Below are 26784 nucleotides of genomic sequence, written 5' to 3'. Positions count from 1 at the left end.
TAAAAGGTTTGTCATTTATTCTTAAAAAGCAATCAGAGAAGGCACAAAGAATTTTATTTATCACACAATTTGTATGAATGATAGTGAAATCAAATTAACAATATATTGAATATTGAAGAAATGAAAAGGAAAATAAGGTATAATATTATACCTTATGAAAACATAACTTGTTCAGCACATGATTATAAATTACAGAGTCAGAGTTGAAAACCATAATCCACGCTAGATATTCATAGCATTAACAGGCTATAAAGAGGCAATAAGGTTTGCAAACAGTGTTACCTTTTGCTGGTTTTCAAATAAAAAAAAAGCACCAAAATAATATTATAAAAAAACACAGCAACTGCTAACTGAAAAACCATAAAGACCAACATCAGTATTTCAAGTACCAAAGGAGATGATGAAATTAGCACTGATAATTAGCACCATACTGTGTGTCCTGCAGCAGGCCTTAATAGGCTGCTGCATAAATTAGGCTTTTTGGTCAAACATAAACAGATTGCTATGTGGTAAATATAGTTCCTGAAGTTAGTTTTCAGACTAAGAAAGTGCTACTGTGCAGGTAAAATGGACTTTAAGTTTCTGATGATCACTTAATTAAAGTTACTATCTATTAAAATCATTCAAATCAAGTAAAAACAGTAAACTAAGACAGCTGCCAGGTTATTTAGCTCCATCTACTTTATAATGTATTGACCTCTACATTTCATTAAACTCCCCTCTGACAAAAAAAACTATAAATAGACCTTTGGTTAGTACAGTATATCAGTATTCCATTGTTTTATTTGGTGGAATAAGATATAAATATAACCACATACAACCCAAATTCCAAAAACGTGTTGCTGTCATCAAATTCAAAATTCAATAATATTTTCCAATAAATGTTAACATTTCTCAGTTTCAACATCTGATATGTTGTTTACTTTCTACTGTGAATAAAATATGGGTTGGTTGGATTTGCAAATCATTGCATTCTGTTTTTATTTATGTTTTACACATCTTCCCAACTGTTTTGGAATTGGGGTTGTAGATAAAATCAGAATTCAAAATACCACAGACTGTATTTCTGCAACACAAACTACACATGTAGATTGTTGTCCTGATGAAAGAGAGGTCACAGGTGGCTAGCTGTGAGACGTTCAGGAGACAAGCTTCTTTTGCTCTTATATGTCTGAAAAAAAGGTGGCCATTTAGATTATATTTACTACTTTACAGTAAATTAAAGCTGTAAAAAATCCAGAAGGGATTTTTAAATACATACCCTTTGGGCCAATGATATGCATGCATGTTGTTAATTGGACAGAGCGATAGGTTTGAATTTGAAATCAAATGCAATGTGTATTGCTACACGTGTCAAAAGGTGCCTATATTTTTATGTGTTCAGTTGCACTGTTAAATCTTATAGAGACTTACGAGATTGCGAGTTGGGCTGAGAGAGCGAGCACGCACAGGGCTGCTACTCCTGCTCCTGCTTCGGCTTCTACTCCACTGCAGACACAGACAACAACCCAAACCATTTAAACATGAATTTTTCTTCCATTAGTCTCTATGTAAACTTAAATTAATCATTATATCTCTAATATATTATAAAGTCAATACCAGAGCCCCCCTTCTAGTCACAGCCTCGCCCTTCACCATTACAGCATTTCCTTCTACCAAAGCTGGCCACACATGGTAAAACACCAAAGGAGCAGTGAACTCGGAGTCATAGCTACGACGATACCTGTCAAAGAGAAAGGGAAGGGAGAATAGTGATGGAGATTTGTGAATCCCGTGTGTGTTTGTGTTGAGGACGCCACCTGCTGGTAGAGAGCTGTAGTGTAAACTGGTTGTTTGGAAATTTGTTTGGAAACAAAGTTAATTCATATAATCTACATGTATCATAATTTAATTGGCTGATTAATTTAGGTATATACACACTTGCTGTCATTGTAAAGTTCTCCATCACTGGCAAAGGCAAGGTCAAGTGGAGGATCCAGAGTCTGCATGAGAAAGGCCACCCTGCATGTCTCCCTGATTAAGGTACTAATGAGGACAAAGTCCACCTCAGGTGGGAAGGAGATCCGAGGGTTCACATTCATAGCATTGATCACATCCTAAGGGGAAATAAAATACTCAGATATTTTGTCTGTTGTCAATAGTTAGGGTACATTTAATTGTTTATGAAACTTGCTGAGGACATATTAACGGAAAAAATTTTATCCTACATTGACGCTAGCCTGTACGTCATAGAGGTCCAAATTTCTGACAATGTAATCCACAGCTGCATCCTCCAGACTTTCTGGTCCGTAGTGAGATGCTGACAAGGTCTTTCGAACACGCAGCTTGAACTGACGATAGGCCAGTTTTGCAGTCTTAAAGGATTCCTAAGAGATGAAAACACCAAAATTGGACTTCTGATATTTTAAAATAAATCATTCGTTACACCATCCAATCAAATACTCCCCTGACTGAATTTCATTTCTGTTTATAATTACAGGCAATTCTGAAACAACTGCAGTCATACCACCACAGCAATGAAGATGATTTTCTGGACCATCTCTAAATCATCAATATAGCGCCGAAGTATTGTCTGGGCCTCCAGGCGTTCCACGGCATACAGGTCACTAAAGCGAGATAATAGCCGTGCATGGCGGGAAGAGTTGGTGAGCTGGGCTCTTGTGGGCGACTCACTTCTCCTAGGGCTGGAAGAGTGACTAAGCCTGGGTAAGGGGCTGGGAGAACGACTTCTCACCAGCCTACGAAAGAGAACAAAAGAACAAGGAGAGCCACATAAGTTTGTTCTATGTTGTTCTGTCAGTGTGCGTGTATATGTATACAGTATTTGCATGTCTGCATCGGGTATATGTGAGTACCTCTGCTGCAGCATGGCCTTCTCTGTGCTCAGGTAGGACACTTCATCTCTCAGCATACGAATCTGACACTCATACTCCTCAAGACTTTCCATCTTCCTCTTATAAGTGTCCTCTTGCTCACGTGCAGATTGTAAACTTAAACAAAAACATATCAATGTGATTTAATATCAACAAGTATACACAATTGATCTAAATAATGTATATATCATTTCAAAATTTAGCTGTATCACCCACTCTGCTCTTAGCTGTAATATTTCATCTTCAGTGGCCAGCAGAGTGGTTGCTGATTTGTTTTTTGTCTCATCTAGTTCCCTCTGGGCATCAACTAATCTGTGACGAGACAGCAAGTTTTAGATCCACCTCATTATTCATTAGAGCTAAACATAAACTTTGCAAGTTGAGTCAGGAAAGTGCCAGCTGCAGTGCCCTGGTTCTACATCTATTATTTTGTGAACAGTCCATCAGCATTACAAATGCTGTCTTACACCTGTTACACTCACTCTGCTCTGATGGAGTCTAACTGTATGCGTGTGGAGCACAGCTGAGTTTCCATCTTCTGCATGTCATTCTCATGGGAGACAGAGAGCTCCCTGATCATCCTGTCCTTTTCTACTGAGTCCTGATGACAAATAATATTCAGTAACTTCGCTCGAGTAGTTACTTCGCTTCAGTAACGCTTGACCTTCAGAATACAAGAACACGAATGCCATTGTTTGACTATTTTATTTGTTTTATTTTCTTTCCAGATGATGTCACCTGGATGAGCTGAAGACTGGTATCATTAGTAACTGAGGGCCTCGCCATTGAGAAACAGGTGCCAAGCCACGGCAGCAGGCGCGTTTTCAGAGTGTCCACTCCAGCATATTGTCCACCTAATTGATAAGAAAATATATTAAAAACACTATGTGTTAATCAGTGATAATAACCTGCTTAATAACAAGGTCCTAAAATACAAATGTAAACCTTACCCTCGGCTGCTGTGAGGTTAAGGATGGCAAACAGTTGGCCTTGGATTTTGGCAGTGAGCTCAATCAGCTCACAACATTTATTTAGATTCTGGTCACAGGAAATCACCTATAGTATGAGGTTATTTGACATAAGATAGGCTGTTAAAGATCTCTTATACACAGCCTAAACCACAGTGCATTTGACATTGTAACATGTTACAGGCTGCATCATTTGGATTTGGCCCTTTCTTTTAAGCTCTAAACTACATGAAAATGGCCTTTCTATTAGTTTCTATTATAAGAAAGGTTGTTGTTATAGACAGGTTTTCTATGATTGTTAAAAGGGATTTTTATTTAAATTTCATACTCAAATAATTGTTTGAAAGATGAAAACGGATTTAAAGAGACTGAAACCAGCAAGAGAAGAAACAGGCAGCTCTTTTATACAGCCAGTTTTGTTGTAAAAGTACCACAAAACAAAATAGTTAATCCCATACATTAACTGTTGTGTCCATTTACAGAGTAAATGTTTAGTAATTATTATATTTATTTGACGTTTATATAAATGACTTCCGGGCTTCCACCGGAACTAACAGGCCATGAACCATCTTAACAGAGAAGTCTAAGCTCTTTGGAATAGCCCGTCCGTAACCATGGTGACAGGCGTCCACGGCAACCAAACTTTACCACCAAATCAAATCAATGTAACCTAATCTAAACCATGGCATTCCTATGCTGTATTGTTTTAAATCGTTTCGTGCGTTTCAGAAATGTAATGCTTAATTCCTCGCGGCATCCATAATTAATATATTAAGCTGATGTTTTACAAAAATTCAAAATTTTACAACACAGCAACTTCCAGCGGCGTGAAAAAAACTATATCACTCCCATTTTTAATAAAGTAGCGTTACCTGCAAGCGCCTGCTCAAAATGCACAGTTCACGTGTATCCACGTCCTTTAAGTTAGCCACTAACTCACAGCATAGCCTGCCCATGGAGGGCACTGGTGAAGTGGATATGTCAGATTTAGGTCGGTCTTTACTTACTGATGAACTTACATGATACTCTTTCTGCCAGCTCTCTAGTTTAGCCTGTAAGACGCTGAAGGACGAGGTATTGGTCAGCCTCCTCAAAGTGTCGGCCATGTCCGTTCACAATAACTAATCCTCGGAGGTTCCGAAAAGCCCCAGGAGACAGGAGGCTTTATTCGGTGAAGAGGGTGCAGTAAAAATTCCTACTCTGGAGCTTTCTCCACCTACAACACAGATGCCAAGCACCGCCTCAGTTGTGGTAACCTAGTGAGGAGACACAATGTTTTAAATAAATTACGGCTGCAAGTACGAGTCCGTCCCTCACCCTCCTAAATGTGACTGTGTATTTAGTTACCATTCAAGCCAGTAATAAGTATGAAATTTCGACTGGGAGAAACTATGGAAATAAAAATATTTCATTACAGATACAGATTTGTTAATGTTAGAAACTGCTTGCAATATGAGCAGGTTGTGCACCAAAGCGATGCAAATACGATGGTAAGGTCACACTGTCAAACGACACCCAAGATGCGCAGCCTGAACCCTGTGGGTCACTAACACAGACATATTTACGCCCAGGGAAGTGTGCTGGATCATTCTGATTGTAAGATAGTAGCCTTCACAATGCGTTATCAGATTATTACATCATTTAAATATGAAGCTACTACCACCACAATATTATTATAATCTTTTATCATTTCAAAATACATTTCCAAACAAAACCACAAATAATTCGCAAATAAAATTATCAGTCCATACACTGTCAAGCGGTAGGAGCTAAATAGCTTGCCATTCAGTCAAGAGTTGCTGTTTATTTAATAACACTGAGACAATTTTTCTCTTGAGCTATTTATTACTGCATTTTGCAGGGCACAAGGCAGCTGTTCTGACTACTCTGAGCTGGCTGACAATTTGCTTTTTACTAAATACAGGTTGGACTTACATTTGAAAGCAATCCCTGAATACGAGGTATTCTTTTGTTGCTCTAGCACAACAGTTATTATTTTATGGTCTGTATGGCAGTTTATCTAGTTACTTTTGGGAAATATTAATTGATATGTTTTTCTATTTCAGGGCCTGCTGTCATTGGCTGGTTGAATATGGAAGGGACCATTTTAACAACAATTATCGTTTTCTTTACACACTTAGTGCAACTTATGCACTGTATTTGTTCTCGTTTCGTGCTAAATTAGTCGTTTTTATTCATGACTAAATGATGTTCAGTAAATAACTGAAAACCAGTTCCTTCACGTTCAACCGCAAAAAAAAATTAAAATAAAAAAATGGTATGCCCCTGTCACAGCAAGCAGGAGAGGGAGGGTCAACATGGCGTCGGAACAGGTCCGTTATTTTCAACGTGTCTTTCAATTACAGTTTTCTTCGTCTCTTTGCTTAAATTTTTGTTACGATTGTCATTGTAGGCGATACCGAGAAACCTGACGCAAAAATATAAACGTACTGGTCTTTTTATCTACCTCATAGTAACGCTATCTGGGATTGTGGCCTCCGTTTCGTTATTATAGGGAACGCTAGTGCTAGGTTTCATAGAAATTGTTTTTATTCTTAATTTAGCGGACCTGCCATTTGAGAAGAAAGTATTTTCTATAATTTACATAGCTGCATGATAAGATACAGTGGATGTGATTTGTATTTTGTTGGTGAAAGTAGTGCCGTTTATTTTTAGTCTTGGCCACAGACAGGCAGTCGCCGGGCATTTAAATGAGGTGCATTCCAATACACAAGAGACACTCAATTAATTCAGAATAGAAAACTTTGATAGCTAGGGAAACTAAATGATGATAGGCGAAGAAATTCATACACACTCAGAGAAAGTCAGTTGTACTAAAGTGAGAGAAAGGGCATGGAAATTATTGAATGGATCCAAGGCGAAAGTTTGATTTTGAAATGGTTTGTTTAGAGTGTGATACGAATGTGTTGAGACCAACTAAATTTCTATATAAGGAAATACATTTTCAATATGTAATGTTTTTAATCTAGAGCAATTAATGATGTTTCATGGACTTACTAATTGCAAAACGTGCAGATTTTAGTGTTATGCCTCCTCTTCCAGGAGAGCTCTAATGGACCAGTGAAGAAGTCCATGCGGGAGAAGGCTATAGAAAGACGCAATATCAACAAGGAACACAACAGTAACTTCAAAGCAGGTTATGTACCCATAGAAGAAGAGCGTCTTCATAAAACGGGACTGAGAGGACGCAAGGGAAACATGGCTGTTTTCATCATCATTCTTCTCTTCCTCCTAGCCTTAATTAATCTCATTGTGAGTCCTGAAAGTCTCAATGTGCTTAAGCATAGATCCAACTTATTTCACTAAAAGTTGTTGCATTATTTACAAGTCATGGTCTTCTAAAATGTGCAACTCAACTGTTCCCCAGATCACACTAGTAATATGGACTGTGATCCGTATTGGTCCGAATGGGTGCGACAGTATGGAGTTTCATGAGACTGGCCTGCTGCGCTTCAAACAGAAGGCGGATATGGGCATTGTTCACCCTCTGCACAAGAGCACAGTAGGAGGCCGTAAGGACCATGACCTGGTCATTGTTGGCAACAATAATCCTGTGAGCAGCACAAAGTACACCAGTAGTAAACACAGCATTTTAAAAACACAGACACAACAATGACACATTTTGTGCACTCTTTTGTATGTGATGTTGTTCCAGGTTGTGTTCCAGCAAGGCACTACTAAGCTGAGTGTAGAGAAGGACAAAACCTCAGTCATCAGTGACGTTGGTATATCTTTCACAGACCCTCGGACACAAACCACATTCTTCAGTACAGACTTTGAAAACCATGAGTTCCATTTGCCAAAAGGAGTCAAAGTCCTCAGTGTTAAAAAGGCTTCTACAGAAAGGGTGTGTATATTTTCCTAATAACTGTGTGATATGACAATGGAAAGCGATGAATTGTAGAAGTTTTTCAGAACCTGTTACCAACATTGTATAAAGTGATCAAATGATTTGTAAATAGTCACTAGTAACTATTTGAGCTCTGTTAATTAACAATTGACACTGTAGGTCTGGGTAGGCACGTAGATTCCAACACAGTAATAACTGAAGGTTCAAAGTGCAGAAACGTTTTGAGCAGTTTCAGGACAGGGCTGTCTGGCCTGAAAAAGCCTGAGCCAGAATGAAAAGCAGGTGTGCAACCCTGATGTATATAGTTTCAGGAAAATTCAAAGGGTACCTGATTAAGGCTTGAATATGAGTTTCAGATTCTCATTTTTAACAAATATTGGGAAATAGTTCTCAAAACTTGCAGAGGAAAGGGTATGATGGCAAAATACTTTAATAATAATAAACTGTATGTGTGCAAAAGGTAATGAAGACCTAATACTGTCCTTGGTATATGCTGGTTGTAGCGTTCCCAAATCTCATATTTTGTCTGTAATTTAGATCACCAGCAGTGCAGCATCTGACCTGAACATTACAGGGGACACCAAGGCCATCATTCGTGGTAATGAGGGAGTCAACATCATGGGCCGAACTGTAGAGTTTAAAGTTGGTGGAGGCATCGAGCTCCGGGCTGTACGTATAGAAACATCATCATGTCCCGTTGTCCTGATTTGATGTGTAACAAAAAGCAAACTTTTGCATAAATATATTGTAATGCTGCTGAAGGTGAGAGCCAAAGAATAATTGAGTCTTGAATTTTTCTCGTTGCAGGAGAACAGCATAGTCCTCAATGGATCGGTCATGTTCAATGCCACACGCATCCCTAATTCTGCAGCAGATGTTTATTTTGATGAAGCTAGGGAGAGGTACAAGCTCTGCATGTGTGCCGACGGGACTCTGTTCCGTGTGCAGGTGAAATATCCCAACATGGGCTGCCAGATATCAGACAACCCATGTAGAAAAGCTCACTAGGAGACTGGACTGGAATCTGCTGCATCTGTCTACAGTTTTTCACCTCTAAAGTCAGATTACAAATTTTCATATATAGGACATTTTATTGGAAATTCATAACTTGCACATACTGATACCTCTGCAGTCAACCTGACAAATTCTGTGTTCTTTATTTTGTTTGCCAATTATTGGACTTGGCCAAAGATATTTACATACTTCTAAATGCTAAAGTATTTTTATTGTTCTGCAGAATTGTCAATATTATTTAAAATTTATAAAAGTGCTTAACCATACCAATATTTAACATTAAACTGGGCATTTGGTAGGAGTTAGCAGTTTGGTAGCAGAGGCCACAGTATTTATATTTTGCCTTACCATCTAGTATTACTCATATACAACCCTTGTAGAAGGGTTGTATATGATTTTATTTGCTGTTCATTGTGCCTGGCAGCTTTGTTTGATGTTTCCATTATTATTTACAAAGTGGATGACACTATAAGATTATACTGAGGTATGTCAAACTGAAAACATTATGTATTACTAATTGTAATACAAAAGATATATTTTAAGCCATCCAGTAATAAGTAATAGGTCTCTTTTTGGACATCCTGGACTGTCTATTATGCATGTGCCACTGGGGTTACAAGGGATGATATATATAAAATAATCTCATTTTGTTGCTAAAACTTTAAAAATAATTAAGAAATTATATTGTTTGCACTAAGGTAAACTAAAGATGAATGGAACTCTCTTATTGTTTATGGTAATGAATGTCTTGAGTTTAAGTGAATATTGAGTTGGTTTTAAACCTATATTGAGTGGTTGAAATGTGTGCAATATAGTATAAAAGACTCAAATCTTATTTTGCTTTGGGTTTTCTTATCTGTTCTGGACATTTTTATTAATGCCATGTAGTGCCATGTAGTTGTTCTCTCAGACTCCATATGCGTTGTAAAAGTGGTTTTGATCCACAAAATGGAAAACGACGATACAAAGGACAAAAAGCCACATTTGAAGTTTGTCAAATATTTCATTGTGAGGTTTGTTTCAATAAAGAAACATGTTGCTGCGTGAAACTTCTTCTTATTGGTTTCAGCGTTTACATGGTCATTTAAACCCATAAAATAATTCTGTATCTCATTACGCTGTTTTATTATCTAATAGAATGCAGGGGTTGTCATAAATTTTCAGGATCAGAGTTGTCTGTCAGACATAAAGAGGAAAACAATAACAGTAAGACATTAACCAGACATGTAAATGATTGAATGAATCACAGAATCCATCCTTGTGTAGGTAGGTGCATGTTAAGCTAGAACACACTTCAGACTTTGATCAGAAACTGCTGGAGACAGTCAAAGTGAATACACTGAAAGCGCTTTGGGTGTGAAAAGAAAGTTTTCCTGACTGACGAAGAGTGATTACATGGGTGAGTTGAGTGTACATTGTACATTGTTAAATAAATTTTACTTAATGAGGGGATGTGTGATGAGGAATTTTACTGACATTCATATTCTGTCTTTACTTTCAGGACAGGTAGGGATGGCTGTGGCACAGGGACCATTGATAGTCGCCGTGCTACTCCTTGTCTCCTCTGGTCTCCATTGCTTCTCTTTGCCAGCTGCCTGTCCAGAGTCATGCACCTGTCAGAGAGCTCCTGTGCTGAACTGTTCCTCTTCTGGCCTCTCCCTCGTGCCCCAACACATCCAAGACTCTGTCACTGAGTTGGACTTGTCCCATAACTTCCTCAGCTCTGTAACACTCCATCGGTCACATCATAACCTCAGGAATGTATGGCTGGGAAACAATACTATCACACATTTGTCTCTGTGTATAGAGAAGAGGCTGGGAAGTCAGTTTGTCAGAGATATACAACCACATCGCTTGAGACCTTGGAGCAGGGGATGTGTATCTTGGGCCCCCACCCTGCAGCTGCTATCTGTTGAGAGAAATCAGCTAGAGCAACTCCCAGAGGGTGAGTCGGTGTAATACAGTCATATTATGATAAAGGATATAAAACACTGTCACGGGACATAAATACCACAATGCCCACTCCTTCCTGTGAGCTCAGCAGAAAAAGAACAAATTGAAAGTGGATGGGAACAAATCATTCCCATCCACTTCCATCAATTTTGATCTATTACTATCTATTACAAGCAGAAGGAAGTTTGCAAGTGAAGTTAAGAAAATAATTTAGAGTTTGAAGGTAACTTAGCTCAACCACAACACAATTAAACTAGGTTAATTTGGACTTCACAAGTTTTGTCTCTGTTATAATTGGACAGTTATTAAAACATTACAGCATCAAAATAGGAAATGGGTTAAAACATCAGGACATTTATATTTATTTATTTTGGTATTCTGGATTTCTATGTATTTTTATATAGTAAAACATGTTTCAAATCAAAACTAAAGTCTTCAACTTTCTATGGTGGAATTGCCCTTTTCAGTGTTGTATTCAGGATAAATTGTTATTGTTTCCATGAACAACATGAAAACATCATGAAAAGTAGAATTTAATAATCACACATTGAATTGTTTTTTTTACACAAAGAAACTACAGTAATGAAGACAATAATTTAACTCTTGGTAGCAGAACTTGTATAACCCACTAAAGACTGGGATTTATTGCCTGTCCGTTTTGATCAGGTACATTTCTGTGATGAAATAGTTAAGTTGCACAATGTACAGTATATGATGCCCGCCCATAATGTCCTTCCGTCAGACAAATGTCCGTGTTCAGACCTAATAAATAGGTCCACCCTACAGGTATATTGTTTGCCAAATTCTGTCTAAAAAGGTTAATGCATTCTGAAGTATTTGGTGTGGTGTTGTTTATCTTTAGTACTTTGCTCCCAGAGAGAAATGATTACACTTCCCCAGATAATGATACTGTGGGGCTGTCAGCCAGTCACAGTTTTATTGACTTTATGTACTTTTTATATTGCTTCATAAAAATCCTTCTGCTCAATTGAACTATGTGTTTTCAAGGGAATGCTTACCCTATGGTTCCTTAAGAGTCATGTGTGGAAAGCTCAGTTACTTAGCAAGAGATGCGTCTGACAGTCAGAGAGTTCTTTCCTGTTTGGTATTCAGCTCACAGAATCTTCAGTGCCTCTCTAATGAAGCACAGACCCACAGTGCCTTATTTCAGCCCAGCAGTCTAAGGGAAACTGTCTCCAGCTAGTGAAAAAAAGAAGACAGCAAAACGGAATAAGCACCACAGAAAATTGTAGTCCATAATTAGTCATATTGTAAGACTGTTCACAGTTAAAATAAGCCTGAATAATTTGAATTCATATACCATAGAATATAAATCCAAATTATCTTCATTGATTTGGACATTTTACATTATTCACTATCTAGAAACCCACACACACAATGGGCTAGACTATTTAAGCTCAGCATTACAAGCCCTGCAGCACTCCAAACAGATCAGTCCTTTTAGCTACAAATATTTAGCTAAAAGATTAAAAATATAATATTAAAATAATGCATTACTAAGAGGACAAGATACAAGCCAACCTGTTACATGGTAAATTTCTTCCTTTAAAAGACCTTATCATGTGTATTGTTCCATTCTAATTACAGTTCTTATCTTCTGTTACTTAGGTCTACAAAGTAGTGGGTCCTTAAAGGTTTTGCAGCTCTCCTTCAACAGGATCTCATCTCTACGACCAGCAGACCTTAGCCATCTTCGACAGCTGAAAGAGCTACACCTGCAACATAACCTAATTGCAAGTCTCCATTCACAGATGTTTCAGGATTTAGCTCAGCTCACGGTAAGAGTGACTAGGCTGTTTAGGAGTCAATACTAAACACATACAGTTAATTATGCTGCCTGTTCATTTTGTTCCTTTGTAATCTACCTTTGAACAGAATATGCAAGCCGTAGCTTTTTCATTTAGTAACTTTCAGAAGCATATTCAGTGATTTAATCATGATGTAGATATAAGTTGCATCTTTTATTGTTCTAGTAAACATATTTAATATCTTAACATATGCTATATGTCCATAATGTGTACCCCTTATAGGTTCTTGATTTGAGCTTCAACATGTTGACCAGCATCCATCCTTTTATGTACCTCTCTCTGAATACCATTGGGGCAGATGTAAGGCTGGATGGGAATAGGTGGCAGTGTGACTGCAGAATGCGCAATCTAAGAAGGCGAATGGCCTATGACAGCAGCAGAGGCCTTCAGACCTGGAGCATTGTGTGTGCTTCCCCCTCTATTCTCTCTGGCAATGACCTGCTACAGTTGGAGGAAGATGACCTAAACTGTTTTAATGCCGAAAACAAGCCAGAGCTGCACCAAGATGTGACCATCAACAGTGGCTCGGAGATACTGCTGTCTTGCTCCACACAAGGTAATACAGAAAGAAATCTAAAGGAGTTTAATACTGTACTTATATAGCAACCTTAGGTCAGTTGAATGGCATGTCAGTGTTGTCTTTTTTGTAGACTCATTGTGGTGGACACCTACCAGTCAATCATCTGTGAACCAACCTCAAGCTGGTCTGCTCATCAGTGACTTCAAAGAAAGAGACACTGGACTATATGTGTGTGTCTCTGAAGAACAAGAAGTTGTATCCATTTTTAATCTCCAAATTAGTAAAATAATAGGTACAAGAAGACACAAAAGAAGCTTGGCTAGAAACAGCCGACAAATAATATCACAAGACACTGCAAATAGGGTAGGCCAAGGAAGGAATGTTAACCCTTCACAGTCTGACTTGACTCTGGCTGTGTGTCTGTCTGTTTTCATCACGTTTCTGGTAGCTTTTATCCTTGGAGTCTTGGCAAGACCCTGTATTGATGTCCTTTGGAAAAAGGTCACTAAAAAGAAAAGGTCCGCTGCAGCCAACTCTGTGTCCTCCACGGACCAAAGGGAATATGACAACGAGGCCTTCTCCAGTGGTGAACAACCTGGAGAAATACCAACTTACAGAGAAAGAAGAGTCACATTTAGCCATGTAGACTTTAGAGAAGACAACAATGTAATATATTATGACACTGTAGCCAGTGACAAACAGGAAAGCATCAATAATCAAGCAGTGATTGAGGAGGTGACACGTAAAGCTGGGGATTCAGAAGTTAAAAACAACTTAAGACAGACTATTACAGAGGATATCCAGAAAAATTGCAGAGGCCCCTCAGACATCACTAATGCAGACCCTGCTGAGCTGGAGGAAAGACGAAGCCTTTCTTCATCCTCTGATTCTTCGCTATCTAACAAAGTGTTAAAAGAAGACCAAATGACCCAGGGACACTGCACAAAACCCAGGTCCTCACAGCTAGTAGAGGACTCTGTTCAGCAGAGACCTAATTTCTCAGCAGTGCCACAAATTTTAGTAGAGAGCAGAATTCCTGGATTCGCTTCTGAGCCATTTGCAGAATGGTCACCACATTCATACCCAGCGGACCTTGATCAGGAGAACGAAGAACCATTTGAATTTAGCGATTCTGCTCGAAGTGCATCCAGTAGTATGTTTGGCTCTTTTAATAATGTGGCAGCCATTCCAGATAAACAGAAGAGGGAGGATATGTCCAGCTCCAGCTCATATGTTAGTGACGATGAGCCTACACAATACACTGTAAACTCAGACCAGGAAGAAGAAAAGGTGGCTACAAGGGACAAAGTTACTCTAGATCACACCAAAAGGCATTTGGATATCAGAGCCCCATCTCGAAGCTCTGATTCATCTTCTAGTACTGATGGTGAGGTCGAAACAACATATCATACAGACAGACCAGGGAACGTGGGCATTGCAGAACTTCCATGTCATGAATCTCCAACAGTAAGTAATTTATCCAAAACACAGTTTCCTCCCATTGATCTTGAGCACGTTCCTCACATCAAAAGGTGTTTGGATATCAAAGCCCCATCACTGGACTTTATTTCATCTTCCAGTAGTGAGAGTGAGGATGAAGCCACATATCACACAGACAGACCAGGGAAGGTGGTCGTTCAACAATCAGAAAGTCATGATAAAAATACAAGGTGGCCTCTACTAGATCTTGAAAATGTTCCTTGCATCAATATGCGTCTAGATATCAAAGCACCATCACCAGCTCCTGATTCACATTCTAGTTGTGACAGTGAGGATGAAACCACACATTGCAGAGAGAGACCAGTGAAAGTGAACATTGTAGAGCTTCCTTTGCAAAAATCTCAAACAAGTGATAATCCAGAAGCACGGTGGCCTGTTGTAGATCTTGGTAATATTACTCGCATCAAGAGGCGTTTGGACATCAAAGGCCCGTCACCACCTCCAGATTCATCACTCAGTGGTGGGAGTAGGATGGATACAATGGAAGCCAACAAAATGAGTCCCTATTACTCATCAAGCATCTCAGATGAGCAAGAAGACGATAAAGTACCATCCCTGTCTCCTGATTTATGTACTAGTAGTGACAGTGAGGATGAAACAACAGGCCACACAGAAAGGCAGAGGACAGAGATGGTTTTATACAAAGAACCTAAAACAGTCGGTCATGAACCAGATGCAAGGTGGCCTGCCTTAGATCTTCAACATATTCCTCACATCAAGAGGCGTCTAGATATCAAAGCCCCTTCACCTGCTCCTGATTCATCTTTCAGTATTGAGATAGCAGAAGAGGTCCACATTACAAAACCTCCTTTTAAAGAATCTGAAGCAGAAGGTAATGATCTAGAAACAAGATGGCCTGCTCTTGATCTTGAGAAAACTATTCCCATCAAGAGACGTCTAGATATTAAAGCATCTTCACCAGCTTCAGATTCATCGTCTCACAGTGACAGTGAGGATGAAACAACAGGCCACACAGAAAGGCAGAGGACAGAGATGGTAAACATTTTATATAAAGAACCTAAAACAGTCAGTCATGAACCAGATGCAAGGTGGCCTGCCTTAGATCTTCAACATATTCCTCACATCAAGAGGCGTCTAGATATCAAAGCCCCTTCACCTGCTCCTGATTTATCTTTCAGTATTGAGATAGAATCTGAAGCAGAAGGTGATGATCTAGAAACAAGATGGCCTGCTCTTGATCTTAAGAAAACTACTCCCATCAAGAGACGTCTAGATATCAAAGTATCTACACCAGCTTCAGATTCATCGTCTCACTGTGACAGTGAGGATGAAACAACACACCATAAAAAGAAACAGGAGCAAGGCGAGATACACATTGCAAGGCCTCCAGGTACAACTTCTCAAACATATGACCAAGAAACACAGTGGCCTGTTCTTGATCTTGAGCATGCTACACACATCAAGAGGCGTCTAGACATCAAAGCACCGTCACGAGACTCCGCAAGCAGTGACAATGAAAATGAAACAACTAATTGCACAGAGACGCAGACGCCATTAAAGGCAGACATTACAGAGCTTCCACTGAATGACCCAGATCCAAGGTGGCCTGCTCTGGATCTTGACCATTTACTTCACATCAAGACGCGTTTAGACATCAAAGCACCAACACCAATTGTTTCATCTTCTAGTAGTGAAAGTGATGATGAAATGACATATCGCATAAAGAGAGAGGAACAAGGGGCGATAAACACGGCATGGCTTCCAGTAACAACATCTCAAACACATGAAACAGAAACACAGTGGCCTGATCTTGATCTTGAGCAAACTATACGCATTAAGAGGCGCCTAGACATCCAGGCATCGTCACCAGCTTCTAATTCATCTTTTAGCAGTGACAGTGATCATGAAATAGCTGACCACACGGGGAAGCAGAGGCCAGCAAAGTTGGACACTGCAGATATCCCACTGAATGATCCAGAAACTAGATGGCCTGCTCTAGATCTTGAACATTTACCACACATCAAGAGACGTCTAGATATCAAATCAGGCTATCCTGATGTATCATCTAATATTAAAATAGTGGAAGATAAACAAACCCAAATAAAGAAACATGAACAAAGGGAGGATTACATTACAAAACTTCCATTCCAGGAATCTAAAACAGAAAGAAATGATCAAGAAACAAAATGGCCTACTCTTGATCTTGAGCATAGTATACATATCAAGCGACGTCTAGACATCAAAGCACCTTCACGGGACCCTGATTCCTCCTCTAGGAGTGACAGTGAGGATGAAACATTCAATTACACAGAGAAGCAGAGGCCTGGAGTGATAGAAATCGTAGGGCTCCCAATGCAAGAATCTCAAATAGTAAGACATGACCCAGAAACACGGTGGCCAGCCCATGATGGGGAGCATTCTACAAGCATCAAGAGGCATCTAGATATCAAAGCACCATCACCGGCTTCCGATTCATCTTCTAGTAGTGACTGTGATTATGAAACGGCACATTACACAGAGACACCAATAAAGGGTAATGCTGTAGAACTTCATTTGCAAAAATCGGAAAAAAGCGATGATCCAGAAGCACGGTGGCCTGCTGTAGACCTTGGTAATATTACTCACATCAAGAGGCGTTTGGACATTAAAGGCCCCTCACCACCTCCTGATTCATTAGGTGGTAGCAGTATGGTGCATACAATAGAAGAAAAGCAGGAGCTTTTTAGTCCCTATTACTCATCAAGCAGCTCAGATGAGCAAGAAGAGGCTATGGAAAATTTAAACAGATTCCCAATAAAAGTAGTGCCAGATACGGAACCAAGATTGCCTGAGCTCAGCATAAGGTCGTCAGACACCCCAATGTTTCGCATTTCTCACACTCCAAAGACAGACCACAATATCAAATTAGAAAAATATACAATTATTACAGGTGAGATGGCAGAAATACCAACAAGTGACAGCAGCAACACAACACAAGATATAAATCCAGAGCTTCAGTCACGGTGGGCCACCATGAATCTCGGTATGTCCCGCTTCAGAAAGCGCCTTGAAATCACATCGCATAGATCTCCTTCCTCAGTCAGGAGTGAGACTGATGGAAAAGGGTGGAGAGGGACATCGCAGCTACCTGTGGTCACCGTCAAAGAACCATCTCAGAATACCATCTCCAGGAGCGAAACTGAGGAGGTGGAGAGGATAGCCAGGGTGGAGCTCAATAGCGAAACATCAGAAGTTGTAGTGGAGTCTGACTTAGTGTGGCCTCATTTGGATCTCACCAATATTCCTATTGTCAAGAGAGCATTGGATATCAAAGCCCCTGTACGAGCAGAATCATCCTCTAGCAGCAACAGTGAGGATGAGACTATACACCAGAGTGTTCCTGACCTGAGTCTTGGTGTTCCACGTGTTAAGAGGCGCCTGAATATCAAGGCACCAACACCAGATCATAGCAACTCTCCATCTTCCTGCAGTGAGAATGAAAATGATGTGACAAAATACCCTGCAAAGGGAAGCACATATGCATCAAATATGTCAGGGGTGACTGACAATGACTCTATAATCACTTATAAGCGTTTAATTATGAAAACCACTGACAAGAGTCCAACTATACACCATGCTGAAATGGTAACTGTTGCACAAGAAGGTTCATCCCAAGCTGACAGAAAAACCTCTCTTGTTCCAAGGAAACTTCTTAGTATAAGCTTTGATGGTGTAGTGAAGAAAAAGACTGATCAGTCTAGACGCATTGCAGATGCGGACCTGCCACCTGAGATAAGGTGGACTGGCATCGGTCGTCATTTGTCTGATCTTCCTAGCTCAAAAAGATGCCTGGATGTAGAGTCATCGTCTTTGCAGCCCTCTCTACCCGCACAGCCACAATGTGACCCAAATGACTCTTTCAATATCTCCAGTATTAAAAGTTACAATAACCTTAAACTAGACAGAGGAAGAGAATATGTAACACCAGTGTCCAGTTATTCAGCTCTTAGTGCCAATAGCGTTTCTCTTGCATCCAGCAGAGCTCTCGATCATTTTGACAACTCAACTGTTAACACAAGTAAGATTTTAAGTGTTCTTTCTGAGGAGAGGAGAGAAAGGAAAGGCCTCAATGCCCTAAAAGCTATGTCATCAGAGAGACAAAAGTGGGACAAAGAGGATAAACATTTTAATAGTGGATCTTCTCTATACCATCATCCACACGGTGACAGTTATGAGGAGGAAATCAAGCCTCTGGCCAAACAGCCATTGACGCATCTTTCCTCTACTTCATTGGTTGGGAGAAGAGCTGCAGATGTGTTGTATGATATACCTAGCTACAGGAGACATGGTGCTGGAGATATTAAACCACCACAAGAGGTTCCACCTCCTGTTCCAGAAACACCACCACCAGATGAGGAAGTTGAGCTTACATGGACACCATAGAGAAGCAAATTGAAAGGGTGGAAGAATTGGACATCACAAAACCAGGCGCTCCATTATGACGCCTTTAATATAATAGATATCAGTGATGTTTAACAAATAATTAGCATTGTTTGATCTTAAATACACCAGTGAATAACATACATGCAGTAGTGAATCATATCGTATTTTATAAACTCAAAGCTGGAAATCAACTGTCATTAGCATTCATTTTTGTATGGGCACCATATTTATCTTTTACCTTATATCTGTAAATAACATTTAAAAAAAGTAATTGCAAAGAGAACGAGAGTCGCTCTAATGACCACGCATTAACAATGAACTTATGACAATGATTATGTTATTAAACCATATGTCTGAACAGTATAATGCTGGGCTTTTTTATTTTATTTTTTTTTTTATTTTTTATTTTTTATTTTTTAGGAGAATACAGTCTACTAAGAAGTTAGAGCAGCGTAGGATACTTAATGTTTTCTTGTTTCGGAAAATTAAAACAAATAAATAAATCAGCAAGTAAGTTAATAAACCCTTTTATTAATGTATTTGACATAGGTTATAGTGAAAACAGACATATAGACACATAGTTTACATACATATATACAGTTGGAACAAGGCTGTTCATCCCCCTGCATTGTCATGGAAAAAACTAAAATACTGATCTCTAATCCAACAACTACCTCAATTACAGGTTTTATGCTGATGGTTGATGCACTGAAATAACCACAGGCTTTCATAAAAGTTCCAGCTTAACTTCAGTGACACAAGAGATGGTGTGTATTATTTTCACCCCAAACTTTAACACCAAAATTAAATGTGTATTGTAACAGTTTGGTGCAAAAGTTGCAAAACAAATGAGCCAATAAATAAAATTCCATCTTGTACTGGCTGCAGCTACCTACAGCAAGTGTGAACATGGCTAAAATTGGGGTAAATGCAGGAGGGAACTCCTGTTCCACCATGAGGTTACAGGTGTGTTCCAGGTCTTAATATCCACAATCATGTTGCTCATCAGAATAAAGAGAACATGGTTCTGAATATCAAATTCAGCACAAAAACACTTGCACAAATTCCTGTACAAAACAAAAATGCGTTTGAAAAATGTCTTCAAAAATCTCATCCATTCACAAAAGGCTTGGTTGGAGCATGCATGCAAATATTAAATCTTTTGACGATTCAGCATCACACCACAGCCATAGACAAAAATTTATACATGTGTTACAAGAACATTATACTAAGCAAAAAGAACAGCGGAGCATCGTCACAGAGTTCTAAACTGTCAGTGTCCATTGTTTTGATTAGATCCTACTGGGGTGGTACAAAGCAATGCTTTCAGCAAACCTACTTTACTACATAGCCTAAAGGACCTCGTCCTGAGAGGGTCACTGGTCTTCCACTGTAGTTAGATTAACACTGTCAGTGTTGGGAGAGATGCTACTAGTAAGACCTGAAACTATCAATGGACTAGGGAAGACAAAACAGATGCCACATATCAAGACAAAATGGACACCAACTAGCTCTATGTCAACTTAGAACACAGTCTGAATTCATCCTGAAATAATCCGACCACTCAGTGTGTCTGTGTGTACATAAGCATGTTTGTATGTGTGTGTGTGTGTGTGTGTGTTTTCACACATTTGGGTTTGTAGGTAATTGTGTGGGCCACACAAGGTGACTTCCATGGTTTGAGGCACAATAATACTCTTACCTACAGAACATAAGATACATTAATTGGTCATCAGACCAATAAATGCTAATCAGAGCACTAGTGGCTCACCGCTGTACTGTAATAAGAGTTAGTAAGCAGCAATGCTCATTCGTTTGGTGTTATGAGGTCTGAAGCCTTCGCAGGGTGTCAGCAAACTGTCAGCATTATCTGGAGCAAAACAGCAGGAGGGAACAAAAACTGGCACAAATCAATAGTAAACAGCACAGGCATTAGAAGCCTGCGATCAACCATTTGACACAGTGTGCTTCTTAATAAACACATATCAAACTCAAGATATGAGGAATAATAGTTAGTGCCACCTGTCCAGAAAAGCTGAAGTTCAAGTTCATTGCACAAATCTTTTAAATGTGTCCGGGTCAAAGTGATCTTGTTTTAAGATTCAGACACAATGCGTGAATGTTCACTTCTGTTGGTTTCTCTGTGCTGAAGTTACGGGATGAAGAGCGGTTCCCTGCACAATGCCATTTTGCTTCCATCATCCATGTATGATACCATGTTATCCTAACACAAACAGCAATATGGCACGTCACAGTGAGAGAGAGCAATGCCACTGGGGATTGCTGCAAGCCTGCCCACTATGCATCTTCGGAAAGGAACACAACTCCACAATGACAGCTCTCAATCTCCTGGCTCTGGGCAGAATCCACCCAGGCTGCAATACCCCAGCGCCCCCACCCTAGCCCACCCACAACCCAAATCCCTCCTTTAACAGGAAGCACCCACAGTCACTGCTTAACCACTTTTGTATTATTTACTTATTGGTTGTAAATTCTTATAGTTGTTGTTGTCACAGTTGTATGTTTTCCTATTTTGCTCTGCAGCTATAACATTTGTCTTTCTTTGTACCATTCCACAAACTCGTCCAACAAAACTGGCCCTGATAAAAAGGAAACAAAGACATTTTTAAAGATTAGAAAACTGATATTTTTGTAACACCCACATGAAGCACTGTTGACACATTTAAATATAGAGAAATATTCACTCACAGGCACCATCCTCATCATAGTTACTGAGGTCCAGGTTGATTGTCCTACTGAACTCTAAAACATTGCACCATTGGTCTTTGTTGATGACTTTGTACTTGGATTGCTGTGGAGTAGTACATGAATACGTTCATACAGTGCAATACACTTGTACAGCAGTTTCAACAAATCTAATTGAGGTCAAACTAGACTTCACACACACACACAGACTCTTATTGACAACTACTGCATGTGACATCTTTATAGCAAAAATGATGCTTACCTCTAGAAACTGATTAAACACTGGAAACAGAGGCCACGTCTTTCCCAGAAGAAGCCCCAACATACATTTGGCTGTGTTTAAATCCAAACTCCTCTGATCTTTTTCCTATCCAATCAAAACACATAGGGCTCGATGAAGTTAAAGTAAAATATCAACCAGACTTAAAGGGCAGCAGGCTAGTAATGCATTTATCAACAACACTGTTCTGTGAATTCATTAACCCACTGCTGTTAGGGTTAATAAACTATAACACTACTGTCACAGTCACTGCATCATGTTTTCTTTCACCATTTGTACTTTCATTCTCTGCATCAGAGTGAGCTGTTTTATTTAAAATGTGCACAAGCTATGTAAACAGGCTGCACACTTTTTTCAATCAAAGTCAAACAGGAAAATGATCTTGACCTACCCTAAGCAACAAGGTTGGTTGGCACAGCTTTACAAGAATTTATATCAGGCGTACTTAGCAAACAACTGTGTCCTATAGGAGCTTAACTGAGCTAAATATGTTTTAGAGATGTTGTGTATATGAGCTTCCTTCCAGAATATACTCACCCGAGCAAAATCAAAGGCATATCTATAAATGAGCTTAAAACTGGTGCTGTCATTCAGGACAGATCTCAGGTAGTCAAGCGAGTTCCTCAGCCTCTCTGTGGAGTCGCACCTGACAACAGCAGAGAAGAGCCTTAGACACACTCTACACTTCACTGCAAGGTGAACTGAGATTAAGGATAGAGAAAACAGACCAAGGTACAAGAAACCTAAAAAACAATATAGTAAAGGACAGATGTAGGTAACTGACGTACTGCAGCGATCCCATGCCCCTCAGCCACTCCTGAAGAGTGAAATATCCCATACTCTGGGCATCCAGCTTCCAAGCAAGAACCAGCATCACCACCTGGACACAAACAAGAGCTTTTAGAGCTGCTGATATCCTAAAACAGAAGATGTGTTAATTCAGCTCATCAGTCAATTGAACTGACAAGGTCATTATTAAAAACAACTGATCTCAATAATCTTTAAATAAAGTGTCACTACAATAACATTGAAGGGTTCCAGGCCTGCATATTATTTGTGATAACTAATTAATTACCCTTTTATAAAACACCAAAAATGATAAGTAATGCTCATCACATGCTACCATAGACAAAGTACTTTCAAACCTGCTTACATTCTCTGGCTCCACGCCGATGTCCTCACAGAACTTCTCCATGCCTTCTGGACCAACCACATCGTCACAGCCTATTTTAGACAAGATTGAAGCAACGTATAACGTCAATGTAACATGTGGAGCTAGAAGTACAGTGACTAGATGTGGATCGATCCAGAATGTGTGAGTGAAACAATTGCCACCACAGAACATTAAACTAAAATACATCACCTGCATACTCATAGAACCACTCCAAGCACCTTTTACTGGAAAATGTCTCCTCTTTGCGGATTTGTGATGTTTCATGTTTTCTGAAAACACTGTAATGGAGAACAGTTTTTTTTCAGAAGCTCAGCCGTAATACTCCAAGCATAATATATGATTTCAAAGTTAGTTTGTGAGAATTAAAAGGCTTTTACTATTTAGTTTTCCTAAATGCAAGAGTATTTATGCACATGCTCCCTTTTCAATAATCAGCAATCGTCAGTCAGGGGATTCTGTGTAACATAGAAACAATGAATACTACCTGCTACTATTGTGCCCCTGAATTTGTCATTTAAAAAAATCTTTAACAAAAAAGGGACACCACACCTGTCCTGGCGACTTTTCTTAGCTGACATGTCATCTCCAGTAGAGGGTCTCCTCTTTTTCCTAGGAGGCATGGCTCTTGAGCAGCAAGCTAGTGAAAGACGGGGGAGACGGGGTAAACGAAGGCTACTCAGAAGCAAAAGACAAATAATGAATATGTTTGTGTTTCCACAGACCTTACTGTCCAACTCAGAAAGACACGCGGCTTTGGCAGTAGCTTAAGGTATGACTGTTCTAGTAATGTCAGGGTCGACAGTGGTTTTACACTGACTAGGAAACACTCAAGTACTGTACCAGCTAAGTATTTCTTACCTGAGGGGTGGGTATCCTGTCCAACGTCTTCCGTCAGGTTCTGTCAAAGCAGATAAATACACCACATGCCTGTAAGCCAGACTTACCACAAAATATATATAAACACGTTCTACAAATATGAATTTACCAGCCTATGCAAGGTGTGGTGGATCTTATGGATGCTTGCCAGAGTAGTCAAGTGGGAATTCAGCTGAAAATCTGTTTCCACAAAACATAAAGATAGCATCAAAGATTTTTTTAAAAGGCACAACACTCAACCTTCTGCTCTTCATCAAACTTGTCGGCTCGAAACATGTACAAGGGTACACGAAGGTGACATCATCATAGCACCAACAAGAATCTATGATTTACATCCCGTGTATTAGTGTCACTTATCAGAAAAGCCTTTACACTACTTAAGAGGACTGTCGTCGGATTTGTAGTTCAAGGGGTTACGTTTCAGAAAACGACAGAAAAATCTCTCACACGACTGAGGGAGTGACTCTCTGCATTCCTCGAAACACATGCGAACTTGAAACTATGCTATCACGCCAAATATCACCCATGTATTCCTGGTCAAACGCTGTCACAAAAAAAAATGCGATGTTGTACATGTAGTTCTAAAGGCCAAAACCAGACAAACCAACACACTGCCGAACAGATGGTACTAGCTGCATACCTAAAATAGCAGTGCAGACGCGCAACTTGCACAGAGTTTACAAAGTATCTGGAGAGTTGGGAGCATGGGCGTTGTAGTCCATTTCCTCTAAAGAGGCCATCAGGACCCCAGCTCTAGATGCGATGCTAAACTACAAGTCCCAAGCCTGAGCAAAACAACTATTTCTATCAGACCCCTCTACCCCCAACATTTACACCAACTGAGTGAACGCATTTTTCATTGTTTAAAAAAAATCTAACCTTATATGCCTAATGGCACGGGAGCAGGGCGCAGGCGTTTTGCAGCGGCTGGTGTAGGTGCCGCAAAGCCCGACAGCACTGCTGCAGCAGGCAAAGAAAGATGTTTTACACAACTGCGTCACAATTTTCATTCTGTTATAGTCCGCAGTTGACCAGACATTTGACAGATTTACAATGACAATACGGTGATCCCAAGTTGGATACCAAACGCACGATGCAACCTCGGTAATGATTAATATAAACACCACATCGCAGCGATTACCATCGAAAACCTTCTGGATTTAACGAATTGTCGGCTGCATTCAACTGAGCACGGTTAACGCTACGCAAGAAAAACAACTCCAGGAAAGCTGCCCTACTAAAAGTAACCTCCTGCATGCTAGAAACGACTGAAATTACACAAGCTATCCCTCCTTTGTTGTCGCCCAAGCAATGGCAAATACAAAGAGACCAACAAACAGCACGGAATTCATGGTTCCTCATCAAATCCCACAGAATCGCCGATTAAAAGTAGACGCAGAGACACATCTCGGCGGCTTTCATCTCGCCACTAAACTCCGCAGCAACTATGACCTGTATAATTCGATGGGGAAAGCCACTAAACGTTACTACTTACTTGCCGCATCAGAGTGCATTTTTATGAAACATACAACTGTCTGTGGGAAGTCCGCAGACCGGCCAATAGGCGGGCCTTGTCCACGTAAAACACGCCCGCCAACGGTGATTGAAACGGAGCCCGTTTGCTCTCCGCCTTTGTCAGCTGCTGATTGGCTAGGCGGACTGTCACTTCCCAAACAGAAGCGAAAAGAAGTAGGCCCCTCCTATGCCTAAATATGATTGGTCACAGTTTCCATAGCTTCCCAAACAGGCTGCGGTACCGCTATGTTCCATTGGTGCACAGATACTTTATGAGCTCGTCAATCAAAAAAAATTCCTCGTGCAAGTCTGAAACCAGCCCACGATGCGATGTGATTGGTCGTCCACTCGCAGGTTGATCTCCCAGTGTAGCCGCTGGTTGGGTTGGTTGGTCCCTAAGAAGGGGGGCGCGGGGGGGTTATGTGGTGTGTTTGGAGACGTGATCCCTGTCTCATTTCACAGGAACCCTACCAAAGCCAACTGACCCCAACTCAAGTCCAAGATGTCATCAGAGTCCCATGTCCCGATGTTCACTTTACCTTATTAGGTTATGTAGGTATGAGCTTAGTCGTATTGACAAAAAGGTGGCTAGTGTAGGACAAGGGGAAGGACTCGATTGGGGAGGGGGCACAATTCAACACAGCACCTTTATGCTCAACTACGTTGGTGTCCCCCAAGTTGGGTTTAAATAGCACTGTGATAAATACATTTTTGATCAATACGTTCACCAGCCTGTTAAAAACACCACTCTGATTTTACCATGACCATTATTACATTGGTGGTCAAACCACAGTTGTGCCTGTGTCCTATATTAATATTTTTTGGGCTGTGGTTTGCTTTTGCAGTGGCAGTACTTGTCAGGAGTAATTTACATAAGTAAATATCAGGAGTATTTTTGCCACCCTATTTAAAATGAATGAAGGGGCCTAAGATTAAACTGTGTTTACACATGAACACATAGTCTAGTACTGTAATGTGTGTTCCTATGTGTATATGTGTGTGAGTTTCCTTAGTTGTAATGCTATTTTAGTTGAGTAAATGATTAAAATCCTCCTCACATGTGTTTTTAATTCCTAAAACATGCCTAAAAAGATTTATTTTTACCCCTTTGCATATGTGATAATAATACAAATTTCTGGTATTTATTAGACATGTTGAAATCTGTGAATGTTGGCTAGTTGGCATTTACTGTATTGGCCAGTTTTACAGGATTTGTGCAAATGAGAATACTTTGGGTTCCGCTATTTACTTTCTTAAAAATAAATAGCGGAATAACCATGTCAAGCAAGTGAAATTAAAAGTGGAATACTGGTGCACAGTGA

At 39.9% G+C, this 26784-nt stretch overlaps 4 protein-coding genes across 13 annotated transcripts; 2 read left to right on the top strand and 2 right to left on the bottom strand.

The window, feature by feature from the left end:
* spata18 (spermatogenesis associated 18) lies at window positions 1–5147 on the bottom strand. 3 transcript variants are annotated; one of them, XM_067512248.1, is made up of 12 exons: window positions 4849–5147; window positions 3824–3929; window positions 3612–3727; window positions 3356–3474; window positions 3090–3185; window positions 2856–2990; window positions 2507–2738; window positions 2208–2366; window positions 1921–2096; window positions 1600–1723; window positions 1414–1488; window positions 1–1171 (listed from the first exon to the last, which is right to left on the bottom strand). In XM_067512248.1, the coding sequence occupies exons 1-12, from the start codon at window positions 4945–4947 to the stop codon at window positions 1115–1117; spliced, it is 1494 nt and encodes a 497-aa protein (XP_067368349.1). In that variant the 5' UTR covers window positions 4948–5147; the 3' UTR covers window positions 1–1114. The 3 variants fall into 3 exon arrangements, with proteins under 3 accessions (XP_067368349.1, XP_067368350.1, XP_067368351.1); XM_067512249.1 differs by having other exon boundaries at window positions 4861–5145; XM_067512250.1 differs by lacking the exon at window positions 3824–3929 and having other exon boundaries at window positions 4861–5145.
* Window positions 5148–6045: 898 nt separating this feature from the next.
* Window positions 6046–9050, top strand: sgcb (sarcoglycan, beta (dystrophin-associated glycoprotein)). The gene is made up of 6 exons (XM_067512240.1): window positions 6046–6174; window positions 6905–7114; window positions 7230–7415; window positions 7518–7709; window positions 8250–8381; window positions 8520–9050. Exons 1-6 carry the CDS (start codon window positions 6160–6162, stop codon window positions 8718–8720), a joined length of 936 nt encoding a protein of 311 aa, XP_067368341.1. The 5' UTR covers window positions 6046–6159; the 3' UTR covers window positions 8721–9050.
* A 151-nt stretch (window positions 9051–9201) lies between these two features.
* LOC137131243 (uncharacterized) lies at window positions 9202–19290 on the top strand. 2 transcript variants are annotated; one of them, XM_067512238.1, is made up of 5 exons: window positions 9202–10125; window positions 10233–10671; window positions 12309–12478; window positions 12731–13064; window positions 13159–19290. In XM_067512238.1, the coding sequence occupies exons 2-5, from the start codon at window positions 10239–10241 to the stop codon at window positions 18909–18911; spliced, it is 6690 nt and encodes a 2229-aa protein (XP_067368339.1). In that variant the 5' UTR covers window positions 9202–10125; window positions 10233–10238; the 3' UTR covers window positions 18912–19290. The 2 variants fall into 2 exon arrangements, with proteins under 2 accessions (XP_067368339.1, XP_067368338.1); XM_067512237.1 differs by having other exon boundaries at window positions 10228–10671.
* Window positions 19291–19421: 131 nt separating this feature from the next.
* On the bottom strand, window positions 19422–25595 carry dcun1d4 (DCN1, defective in cullin neddylation 1, domain containing 4 (S. cerevisiae)). Of its 7 annotated transcripts, none has more exons than XM_067512242.1 (11): window positions 25443–25595; window positions 24057–24127; window positions 23930–23969; window positions 23621–23708; window positions 23261–23349; window positions 23051–23121; window positions 22686–22777; window positions 22435–22543; window positions 21880–21984; window positions 21621–21723; window positions 19422–21511 (listed from the first exon to the last, which is right to left on the bottom strand). In XM_067512242.1, the coding sequence occupies exons 1-11, from the start codon at window positions 25459–25461 to the stop codon at window positions 21456–21458; spliced, it is 843 nt and encodes a 280-aa protein (XP_067368343.1). In that variant the 5' UTR covers window positions 25462–25595; the 3' UTR covers window positions 19422–21455. The 7 variants fall into 7 exon arrangements, with proteins under 7 accessions (XP_067368343.1, XP_067368342.1, XP_067368345.1 ...); XM_067512241.1 differs by lacking the exon at window positions 25443–25595 and adding an exon at window positions 24395–24812; XM_067512244.1 differs by lacking the exon at window positions 24057–24127 and having other exon boundaries at window positions 25443–25552.
* Between the last annotated feature and the right edge of the window lie 1189 nt (window positions 25596–26784).

Source organism: Channa argus, chromosome 8 (assembly GCF_033026475.1).
Source record: "Channa argus isolate prfri chromosome 8, Channa argus male v1.0, whole genome shotgun sequence".
In the NCBI taxonomy this organism is placed as follows: Eukaryota; Metazoa; Chordata; class Actinopteri; order Anabantiformes; family Channidae; genus Channa; species Channa argus.
This window is presented reverse-complemented; position numbering and strand designations above follow the sequence as displayed.